This window comes from Rhinolophus sinicus, linkage group LG13 (genome assembly GCF_036562045.2).
Source record: "Rhinolophus sinicus isolate RSC01 linkage group LG13, ASM3656204v1, whole genome shotgun sequence".
In the NCBI taxonomy this organism is placed as follows: Eukaryota; Metazoa; Chordata; class Mammalia; order Chiroptera; family Rhinolophidae; genus Rhinolophus; species Rhinolophus sinicus.
Window position 1 is genome coordinate 61,622,389 of NC_133762.1, and position 12,145 is coordinate 61,634,533.

At 44.7% G+C, this 12,145-nt stretch overlaps 1 protein-coding gene across 1 annotated transcript; it reads left to right on the plus strand.

Annotated features, from left to right (window-relative positions):
• The first annotated feature begins 2,157 nt into the window (after nt 1-2,157).
• VSX1 (visual system homeobox 1) lies at nt 2,158-11,801 on the plus strand. The gene is given in 7 exon segments (XM_019716780.2): nt 2,158-2,412; nt 2,414-2,625; nt 4,793-4,871; nt 5,326-5,449; nt 6,389-6,569; nt 11,494-11,512; nt 11,514-11,801. Coding segments are annotated over 7 exon segments (1,089 nt in total). The 5' UTR covers nt 2,158-2,206; the 3' UTR covers nt 11,782-11,801.
• Nucleotides 11,802-12,145: the final 344 nt, after the last annotated feature.

Genomic DNA, 12,145 nt, shown 5'->3' on the forward strand with positions numbered 1-12,145 from the left:
CCACCTGTAAACCCTCCCCTTGAGCGTGACTTGAGTTGGGATACCTGAGGGGCGGTGGTCCTGCCTGCCTTCCCCGGATTCGTTCTGCAAGTGTGTGGGTCCTTAGGTGTCCTCCTTAACCGTGTGGCTCCGCATTCTGATTTGCAAATGACTGCTCTGCCGCGCAGAGTCAGAGCACCTTGAATGGGTTCTGTACCCCCAACACCTTCCCTAAACCCAGACATAAATTTTGGGAGAAATTCCTGGCGGAGCCGAAAGCGACGCCTAAATCTAAAGCCGCCCCCGACCCCGAGCAATTCAAAAGACAATTATCCCAAAGGAAAGTTTTGTTTTGCTAATCCTGGGAACAGCTTGTGAGGAGAGATTTGAGTCTTCCTTTAATGTTGGAGAGTTAGTGCGCAGTATTTTGTAATTATCTTTTTTGGAAGCCCCGAGTTTAATTTGTATGTTTACCAGAGGACCCACCTGAAGGCTCGGCGAGCTGGTGACACACTTTGCTGGGCTCCGGCTCCCCCAGGCGTTTAGTGAGCAGCGCCTCACCCCGGCTGGGCTCGCAGAGTTGCCTCCTCCCTCTCGAGGTGACCTCGGACTGCTAGGCCCTCAGGGAGTGGGACTGAAGAGATATTGCTTCCCAAGGTCTCTGTTTGAGAAGGGTAGGGTCAGGCTTCGCGGTGATTTGGGTGGGGTGGGCTCAAATTTTGTGCGTGTGAGCCAGGAGTGGCTTATCCACGTGCTGTGTTTGGCGCCAACTTTAACACATATGGTTGTTTCACATGAAAAACAGACTTTCTTTGAATAATCATAAACTGACAATAAAATTTGTTAGCCTCAGAGAAGAGTGCTTGGTCCCAGTAGACAGACCCTATTTTCCGATTTACTCCCCACCACTCCATTTAGGGTTGCCAGATAAAATTCTGGCACATGCTCATACTAAAAAATTATTCATTGTTTATCTAAAATTCAAATTTCACTGAATCTCCTGTAACTTAGTTTGCTAAACCTGGCTTCATTCTCATCTTTCTAGCAGAGTCACTCCATTTTTTTCTGCCTTCTCTATTTTTATCCCTTCCCCCAGTTCTTATGAGTTTTTCGACCCCCCAAGCGCACTGGGGGGTAGGTTTGGCTGGAGGTGGAGTGGGCATTGATTAAATAAACATTTTCCACTCTTTCCTCCTTGGGGATTTTCAGGAAAGGCCTCCTTGGCTCCAGGTGGAGTTGGAAGGCTGGAGGGGGACATATCAGTGGCAGTAATGGGAGTTGGCTGTGAATGGAGCCGATGGTGGAGTGAAGCTTCAGGGGCAGCGGCAAGCGGGACCCCCACCTAGAGAATCTGGAAAGGAAGGGAAAACCAGCGTGGGACTGAAACCTGTGGCTTTCAGAGGGACGGGCAGATAGAGGAGTTGTTGTCCCCTCCCTACTTTCCTCCACACGGAAAACAGGGATGGGGATGGGCAGGGGGACAGCTGGAGAGGAGAGGGGGAAAGGAGGTTGTTGTGTCTGCTCGCTTGCGGGCCGTGAAAGCATTCGCAAGTCAGGTAAAAATATAGAAGAAAGATTTATTAAAGTAAGAGAAGGGTCAGCTGGGCAGAGTCTGCTGGAAACTACTACAAACTACTGCATTGAGTATTTGTTTGGTCTCAAGTTTTATATTTTCTAACCAGGATGTAACCTGCTTTGGCCTGTACTTGGGGGTGGGAGAAGGTGCAGTTAAGTGGGTTATGGCAACCTTTTATATGTTATGTAGATTTAAGCTGGAGCTAGGAGTGGATCCCATACAGATGCAAGCCTCTCCCAAGTCACAGGATCGGCACTGGGCCGAAGTAAACAGAAACATTGAAACTGGTATGCATAGTAAATGTATAGGAAGCGAAGAAAGCTTTCAAAAAGTCCCAAGCTAAATTATACTTGTTAAATTATACCAGAGAACCAAGTCTCAAAATAGAAGATTTAGTGCCACCATTACAATCCCGTCTTAACAGAGGTGATTGAGGGGATTGCAGCTGTGAGGGCGGCTACTGAAGGGAGGGTAATTGGTGGCATCCTCATCTCACAGGGTCCGAAGGATGACGCGTCGGCGCCCAGCTGATTGGAGCCCTCCAGGTCTTCCGCGCCTGAAGGGCGGCCCACTCTTATAAAGCGTCCTCCAGGCTGAGCCCCTTCTGCAAAGGTGACTGACAGAGGGTCAAGCCTCGCCGACTGATAAACGATGACCCGCCGAGATGCGCTTCCCGACGGGCGCGCTAGGATCGGGGCTCTGTTGCCCGGCGATTCTCCGACCGGCCCGCACCCCCGGGGCTTCGCCATCACCGACCTGCTGGGCCTAGAGGCCGAGCTACGGTCGCCTGCTGGACCCTGGCTGGGATCGGATAGCAAGGGCTTCGCGGCCGCGCGGTGCGGAGGTCCAGGACTTGGTGTCCCCTGCGCGTGGGGCCCTTCCACTGGGTCTCCGCCTCCTCTGCGGCTTCGGTGCGCAGCCTCTTGCTGCGGCTCCGGCGCCCTGTCTGCTCCTAGCCGACGTGACCTTCCTGCCTTCCCTGGTGCCTGAGCACGCGGCCCTGCTAGCCCTCCGTCACCCGCGGCCCCAGCTTGGCCTCCAGAAGCGGAGCGAGAGCATCTCCACGTCCGGTAAACAGGCCTGCTCATCCGGCTCCTACCCGTTCCCTCCGGTTTGGGCCGCGCAAGAGTAACAGAGCGTGGTCCCACTGTGTTCCCACCCCCCAGCATCCCAGATCTAAGGGAAATCCAGATCCTAGAGCCTGGCCGGGTCCGGGGGAGTTGTATCTTTACACCCGCGCCCCGTGTCTCTTCCCTCTCCCCAAATTCCCTCCTCTCCGCGCGGTTCTGGTCGCAGCAGTGGGTGGACCCGGTTCTGGATCTACCCCGGGGATCTCGTCAACCCAGCAGCGGTCTTCTGAGGACCTTTCCCCAGCGCCCCGCGCCAGTCTCGGCCTCCGGGAACGGCATAGGTCGGGAAGGCCTGGGCCGGTCTCGTTCACCAGCATCCCAGAACCCGGCACCCCGTGGGCGCTCAAACGTTTACTGAATTAATTGAATGGTTTACCGGTTTTTGAAGAGCGAGGGCCCGGACCCGTGGGACTGTACGCCTCCCGGGATGCTGAAAGGGAGCCCGAGTACCACGGTTCGCTCCTGCCATCACCCTCCTCCTTCCCAGGCGGAGAAAGGAAGCAATCTTGCCAATTTTATTGTAGTTATGCTTTGCGTTTTCTTCCAGCTCACCTATTTCCTCAAAGACGTAGAGGCGGATTATGGGGAAAGAGAAGGAATCATTAAAATTCTGTTAAAGACAAAGGCCAAGAAATTGAGACGTTTCGAGTGTGTGTGAGAGAAACAGAGAATCACACAAGAAAATGTGGACCGAGGGAAACTGTGGTAGAACCTAGAACTGAGCATCCAGACAGCCCAGGTAAAAAAGAGTATGTTGGGTCTCCACTGATAATAAAAGAAAGGCAGGAGGCAAGTGAGCTTTTGTTCAGCACCAAACGGACTTGATTTCATGAGTCTTTTTGTAAAACAAAATGAGCCTTCTATTAGTTGTTTCGCTGAAGATGCAGAAACCACTTTCATAGGATAGGATCTTTCCTCTGTGAGCACTGATAAAAGGAAAAGCAAAATGCAACCAAATCTCAGTCTGTAAGGGCATTTCTGGAAGACCACGAGCAACGCTGTCTAATAGAAATATGTGACTGGGAGTATAACGAAAATTTCCCAAAGCCACATTAAAAAGGGAAAATAAAACAGGTGAAATTAATTTAAATACTGTATTTTATTTAATCCAATACATACAAAATATTTACATGTAATAAATATAAAAATTATTAATATTTTACTTTTGGTGGTGCTAAGTCTTCTAAATCCACCGAATATTTTACATTGATAGCAAGTCTCAATTTGAACCAACCTCATTTCATGTGTTCAATAATGTTATGTGTCCAACGGTACCAGACTGGATAGCATTATTATAATATTATAATCAAAGCAGTTTTCTGACGAGCTAATTGATGATGGAGTAAAACTAACATTATTTTATTAATTTTCCTTTAATTCATTTTCAATACTTTGAGACAAAAATGCTTTTTAACAATGAATTTGACAATAGTTTTATCATTTAACCTTCCTTTCTACCTGGATCTTTTGATATAATGGATATCAAAAGTAAAGTATAGTGGGGTTCTTAATATTTTTTTCAAGTGCATCCAAGAATCATCTGGGTACATTTGTCAAGAATGAGTTTCTGGACCCCACCTCCAGAGATTCAGCACTGATGCAGCAATTCTGATAAGTGTTCTGATGTCACAAACCTCAACCCTCCTTTGAGAAATGTTGGTGTGCTGATTAAGATAAGGAAGTTGGAGGCAGAGGAAGTGGATGAATTTGGGAACTGAGTGGGTATAGGAAATGCAATTAGTGGCCAAGTAGTTCTGGCTTCACACAGTCTGGGGTTTGAATCCCAACTTCCTCATTTACTACCTGTATAATCTTGGACAAATTACTTAATCTCTCTGTGCCTCAGTTTCCTCATCTGTAAAAATAGGATACTAATAGCAGTTATCTTGGAGTTCTTTTATTTTATGAAGAATAATTGCAATAATCCATGGACAAGGCTAAGCACAGTGCCTGGATTATAGTGAGTGTTAAAAATGCTCGCTTGTATGGCTAAATATTACTCACATTCTTCAACAGGTTCATAATTCAACCCTCATATTAAAATCCAGAAAATAAAGTGAAAAATATGTTCACCTTTAAAGTCCTCTCTTTCTCCTTGTGCCAGCAGATAAGTACAGCCCATCTGAAGACAGGAGTGACCTGAAGGTATCCCGTACCCCTGGCAAGAGGAAGAAGCGGCTGCACAGGTACAGGCCCAGGCCATCCTCCCTGACTCTTTCCTCCTCCGGACACAGCATCTGAGAGTGTGTGGTCCTGCATTAGGGCAGCCCCAGTAGCCTCCAGGTTGGCAGCAGGAAGGGCACAATAACCATTAAGGAACATAATTCTATAATTCCCAGGAGGCTGCAGGACAATCTTTGCATTTAAAAGACACAATTTTGTGGGCCTTTAAAATGGGTCTTCTTAGAATGAGTTGATGAAATTCACTGAGGAGAAATAAAATGCTGAAGAACTCTGTCTTATTTGAACCAAACTTCCTGGACTTTCCAGAGGCTAATCATTCAGAGGTGTGGTATCCAGTTATCATGAGGTGGCCCTTTGGGGTGTGGACAGCGGGGAAGGTAGGCACAGGGTCCCTAAACTGGGAAGTCTGGCAGCCTCCTGTGGACATATGCCCATGTGTTTTGGGCCTCCTTGCAGGACTGTCTTCAACACCCAGCAGCTGGAAGAGATAGAGAAGGCATTCAGCAAGGCCCACTACCCCGATGTGTATGCCCGGGAAATGCTGGCCATGAAAACTGAGCTTCCTGAAGACGGAATATAGGTATCTGGGGTTCCCTTCTCTTTTCCTAAGACACCACAGAGAACATGTTAATCCCACATACAGTGAATAAACCCACAGCTAAACGGCCCAATATATTCCCCTGCACAGGCAAACTAAGGGTCACTCAGCTGCAGGCACCACAGTGCTAGAGCCTTTCTTTATGTTTATTGCAAGAGGATATCCTCAGTAACCATCATGGTTTTTTTTCCTTTTATTAAATCATTCTTTAAAATCACAATATTGTAGGCTGTAACTAAAAATTATATAAAGATATATCAATGAAAGAAAGTGACCATACCTCTACTATAAAGCCTCAAAGAAACGAGTGTAAATAGCCTGATGTGGACTTTCTGCACACTGTCTCCACATCATATAGCATATATCTGGCCCTGAACAAAAAATATATATACTCACATACATATAGAATTCTATTTTATTTTTATAAAAAGGTATTATGTTATACTTCTTAACCTCTTTGCTTGACAATACATCTTGGACATTTCTCCAGGTCAGAAGTTATGCCACTAACTTACTCTTTAAACAGCTAAACAATATTACATACTATTTCTTTATTAAGATAATGTTTTCCATGAGAAATATCACCAGCAACCCAACAACCTGAGATTAGAAGGGGCCATTGACTGCATGAATTCTTTATACTCTGTGAGAAAAACCAGGAAGCATTACAGTTGACTCCTTCACACAATGTGGGAAAGAATACTTTGATTTTATTTTTGTCATTCTAATTCCATGGAAAACCTCAGTGGAAATTGGTCACACCCACGATGATGAGTCTCTGTGAGTCTTGAGTAAATGGTGGGTACAATTCCCAAAAGGTCTAGGTTCTATGAGGAAGGATAGTTGGTCCATTTTAGAACTCCTTGCTCAGAGACACTTCCAAGCATCCTTGTCACAGTGTCTCCTTCTGCCTCACACCAGGTCTGGTTTCAAAATCGAAGGGCCAAGTTGTGGAAGCGAGAAAAGCGTTGGGCAGGCAGCAGCTGGATGGCCCAGTATGGTCTCTATGGGGCCATGGTGCAACACTGCATCCCGCTGCCTGACTCTGTCCTCAAGTCCACTGAGGGGGGCCTGGCGAGTTCCCATGCACACTGGCTCCTTGGTAAGGAAGAGGGACCTGCAGTGAGCACGGGGACAAGAGAAGTTGGGGGTGGTATCTTTACATTGGGCAGACATTTGTAAAGCAAAGCAGTGTGAATTTACTCAGATTCAGGCTCAGAATATCATAGCAGATTTTTAATTAATTAAATGGTTTGATCAGTTGCCTTATTTTTCATTGAAACTGTGTAGACAGTGTGTAGAAAGATCACATCAGGCTTTGGTTTTAGTACTTTCATTTCACATACTTGCATTATGTGAAGTAGGTTTCCAAAATGTTGAGTGCTATTAGAATTTTTGAAAACTAAAATTTACAGCTCATGATAATAAGAAACAGGATAGTGCAGAGTAAGCAGTGAAACCTGGAGATGATGAACCCCCTACATACTGAAGTCAGGACGTCCGGTTTCTGGTACTAGTTCTATTAAGAATCTGCCACATACATTTTCTTTCTCTTAGATTTTATTTATTTATTTTTAAGATTTTTATTTAAAAATATAGCTAACATACTATATTATATCAGTTCCAGGTATACACCATAGGTGTTCAACATCTATATGCCTAAAGAAGTGATCACCAACCATCAACATCATACTGTGCTGTCACAATATCATTGACTATATTCCCCATGCTGTACGTTACAACCCCATGACTTATTTGTTTTACACCTGGAAATTGGAACCTCATTCCCCTTCACCTTTCTTCCCATTTTTTATTTTTTAATTACAGTTAACATTCAATATTATTTTATACTAATTTTAGGTGTACAGCATAGTGGTTAGACTATTTGTATAATTTAAGAAGTGATACCCCTGACTAGTCTAGTACTCAGCTGGCCCTGTACATAGCTATTACCATATTATTGACTATATTGCCTATGCTTTACTTTACATCCCCATGACTATTTTATAACTACAAATTTGTACTTCTTAATCCCTTCATCTATTTCAGCCTGTTCCCCAGCCCCACTCCCATTTATCACCCTGATAAATCTAGTACCCATCTGACACCATGCATAGTTATTGCAATCTGATTGACTATATTCCTGTGCTACACCCTACATGACTACTTTGCAACAACCAGTTTGTACTTCTTCATCCCTTCCCCTTTTTTCACCCACTCCCCTCAACTCTTCTCCCATCTGGCAACCATCAAAATGTTTTCTGTATATATGAGTGTGTTCCTGTTTTGTTTGTTTGTTTGTTTTGTTCTTTAGATTCCACATATAGGTAAAATCACATTGCATCTGTCTTTCTTTGTTTGACATACTCCACTCAGCATAATACCCTCCAGGTCCATCCATGCCACCACAGATGGAAAGAACCCATTCCCTTCCCTGGCTGAGGAATATTCCATTGTATGTATGTAACACTTCATCTTTATCCATTCATCCATTGATGGACACCCAGGCTGCCTCTACATCTTGGCTGTTGTAAATAATGCTGCAATGAACATATGGATGCACAGGTACCATTGAAGTACCATTTTGGGTTTCTTTGGATAAATACCAAGAAGTGGGATTACTGGTTCCTTTTTTGTCTCTACTTGTAGCCTTTGTTTTAAAGTCTATTTTGTCTGGTATAATTATTGCTACCCAGCCTTTTTGTTTTTCTATTTCCATTTCCATGGAATAACTCTCCCATCCCTTTACTTTCAGTGTGTGTGTGTGTCTTTCAACCTGTAGTGAGTCTCTTGTAGGCAGCATATGTAATGTTTTCGTCTTCTTATCCATTGAGCCACCCTGTTTTTGATTGGAGCATTTAATCCATTTACATTGAAAGTAATTATTGATAGATATGTAGTTATTGCCATTTTATTATTCATATTTTTTATCTCCCCTTGCCCCCATCGTAAAGAAGTCCGTCTAACATTCCTTGTAATACTGGTGTGGTGGTGATCACTTTAGCTTTTTCTTGTCTGGGAAGCGTTTATCTGTCCTTTGATTCTAAATGATATCTTTTCTGGGTAATCTTGATTGTAGGTCTTTACCTTTCATCACACTGAATATTTTGTGCTACTCCCTTCTAGCCTGCAAAATTTCTGTTGAGAAATCAGCTAACAATCTTATGGGAGCTCCCTTATGAGTTACTAGTTGCCTTTCTCTTTCTGCTTTTTTCGTCTTTAATCTTTTCAATTTTTTTTTAAAGATTTTATTGGGGAAGGGGAACAGGACTTTATTGGGGAACAGTGTGTACTTCCAGGTCTTTTTCCAAGTCAAGTTGTTGTCCTTTCAATCTTAGTTGTGGAGGGCGCAGCTCTGCTCCAGGTTCCGTTGCCGTTGTTAGTTGCAGGGGGCGCAGCCCACCATCCCTTGCGGGAGTCGAACCAGCAACCTTGTGGTACAGAGGACGCGCTCCAACCAACTGAGCCATCCAGGAGCTCAGTGGCAGCTCAGCGGCAGCTCAGCAGCAGCTCAGCTCAAGGTGCCATATTCAATCTTAGTTGCAGGAGGTGGAGCTCACCATCCCTTGTGGGAGTCGAGGAATCCAACTGGCAACCTTGTGGTTAAGAGCGCACTGGCCCATGTGGGACTTGAACCATCAGCCTTTGGAATTAGGAGCACAGAGCTTCAACCGCTTGAGCCATCGGGCCAGCCCAACCTTTGCAATTTTAATTACAGTGTGTCTTGGTGTGGGCCTGTTTGAGTTCATCTTGTTTGAGACTCTCTGCACTTCCTGGGCTTGTATGTCTATATCCTTTGCCAGGTTAAGAAAGTTTTTAGGCACTATTTCTTCAAATAGGTTCTTAATTTCTTGCTTTCTCTCTTCTTCCAGTACCCCTATGATGCAAATGTTGTTACACTTGATGGTCTCCCAGTGGTCTCTTAAACTATCTTCACTTAAAAAAATTCATTTTTCCTTTTGCTGTTATGATTATGCATTTTCTGCTATCTTGTCTTCCAAATTGCTGATTCAATCCTCTGCTTTATCTAATCTGCTGGTGATTTTTTCTAGTGCATCCTTCATTTCAGTTATTGTATTCTTCACTTCTGACTGGTTCTTTTTCATGGTTTCTATGTCTTCTTTTATGCATGCTATCTCTTTGTTGAAGTTTTCACTAAGTTCCTTGAACATCCTTATAACCAGTATTTTGAACTCTGTCTTTGGTAGGTTGTTTGCCTCTGTTTCATTTAGTTCCTTTTCTGAAATTTTCTCCTGTTCTTTCATTTTGGATATATTTCTTTGTTTCCTCATTTTGGCTGCCTCTCTGTGTTTGTTTCTATGTATTAGGTAGGGCTGCTGTGTCTCCCAGTTTTGCTGGGTGGCCTTACGTATTAGGTGCCCTGTGGGGCCCAGTAGCACAGTTTCCCTGGTCACCTGTGCTGGGTGCTCCAGGCGTGTCCCTTGTGTGGGTTTTGTGTAACCTCCTGTTATAGTTGAGCCCTGATTGCTATTGGCAGCGGGTGGGACTGACCCTCAGGCTGATTGGCTGTGGGGCTTGGCCACATCCACAGCTTAGGGGCAGCTGTGTGGGTGGCTTATCACATGGAGTGGGATTCCTCCCAGAAGTCTCTGGTGCCTGTTGAGATTGCCCTTTGTGTGTGCCACTTGTGGGGCAAATATGGTGGTGCTTTGCTGTGGTCTGAAACCAACTTCCAAGTATGTTTGTTCTGGGGCCTCTTAGTAGGAGCTCTGGTGCAGGTCCAGGTCAGCCACTGCCTGTGACCAGCTGGGGTATACCTGATAGGAGCTACAAAGTGACCCATGGTTAGTTGCTGCCTGTGCTATATCTGGAGACACATGGGAGAGGCCACACTGGGAACCGAGTACAGCTGCCACAAGTACTAGGTCTGGGGTAGCTCCACAAAAAGCCAGGACACTTTGAGGCTTGCTTCCACTTCCCAACTCCCATAAGGTTCAGCCACTGATAAAGCCTCCCGCAGTCCTGGAGTTAGGTGAGGCAGGGTCCAGCCTGGTGCAGCTAGCAAAGGTGGGTGTGGGACCAGCCCATTTTGCATTTCTGCCCCTCCTACCAGTCTTGACATGGCTTCTTCTTTATATCCTTAGTTATAAAACTTCTGTTCATCTAGACTTCAGATAGTTTTATAATTTAGTTATAATTTTGATGTGTTCACAGGATGAGGCAAGCGCAGCATTTATCTTCTCTGCCATCTTGAACCTCCAGTCCAACTGTGACCTCTTTCCCTTAGATTTTTGGTGCTAGAACTGTCTACACTGGTGAGGCCCAAGCTTTGGGGCTGGGTGTTCTGAGGGAGTACCACCCTTAGTCGTCTATTTGCTGTTACCAGAGACCAAGGAGCAGGGATCACAGCTTAGAGGAATGAATCAGGACAGCACCCTGGGAAGGGTAGGAGATTAGAGTTAGGGGGCTTGGGGTGGCATTTTAAGTTGGAGAGGAAGAGGGATTTTGTTCAGCAAACATTTTTTGAGCCCCTATCGATCAGATACTATGCTGAGACTAGAGATACTAACTGTAAATACAGTCTTGATTTTGCCCCCTTGAAGAGACTGAGAGAGAATGTTCAGTGGGAAACCAAGCCCACCCCTTTGAACTTACAGGAGCAGGTGTGTGTGGGGGAGGGTTGCCTACTGGCATCCATGGGTTCATGGCTGTACAAGAAACTAGGCCCAGTATTGCCAGACGTTCTGCCTTTTGAGAGAAGTTGGAGATTTCACTTTTGAAATATAATCTGATTTTTAACTGTTGGCAACAATTTAAAAATAAAAATTTAAAAATTACCATGTCCTCCAAACAAGGCAGATTTTCTGGCTGCACCTGGCTGGCACACAACAGTTTTCAATCCCTAACCATGGGAATTACCTACATGACTCTCTTGAGGACCCAGAGAGAGGTATTAACAAGGACAATTTTAATGGTAATTAGAAAACAATAACATTGAATAAATTTATTTAATTGCTGAATTTAGAGATATCTATTTTTATTATTTTATTTTTCTTTGTTGAAAGGGATGCATAAAAAATCCAGTTATGATAAGGAAACCAGGAAATGAAGAAAAGCTGGCTGGACTCTTGGGCCCTGAACACCTCAAGGAAGGTTCTAGTCCAAGTCAGGCAAGACCCCAGAGAGTCTCCAATGAAGCCAGCCCTAAGAACAACTTGGAAGATGTGGCCATTGACCTCTCCAGTTCCACATGGCAGCAGACCAAGAAAGAACACCAGGGGACTGGTGTTCGAGGATGCTCAACTTCTGAAGGGCTGAAGGGGCTCCACCCTGGGAAGGTGGGAGCCTTATGAGGCCCACAGGTCCCACTCTCAAAGGTTGGAAATGTGTGCATTCCACATTTTGGCTTTTTCAAAAGACAAAAGTTGTCCAGGACAAATCATCTCAGTCAGATTTTCTTCCTAGCATCACGATAAAATGCAATGCCATGTGCTTTAAGAAGATGAATGGGTAACTTAGGGAAAACTCCATTTTGTTCTAGAATGGGAACCACTCCTTAAAGACACTTAAACCAGTTGATTTGGTGTAAAATTTTTATTCTCTTCTGTAGAACTTGAGGAGGGAAGATTTTAGTTCAAACAGCATTTTCACTGCTGAGCATCATTTGTGATTTGGTTCAATATACTGTGTCAATTAATAGGTTAGGTCTGATGTCTT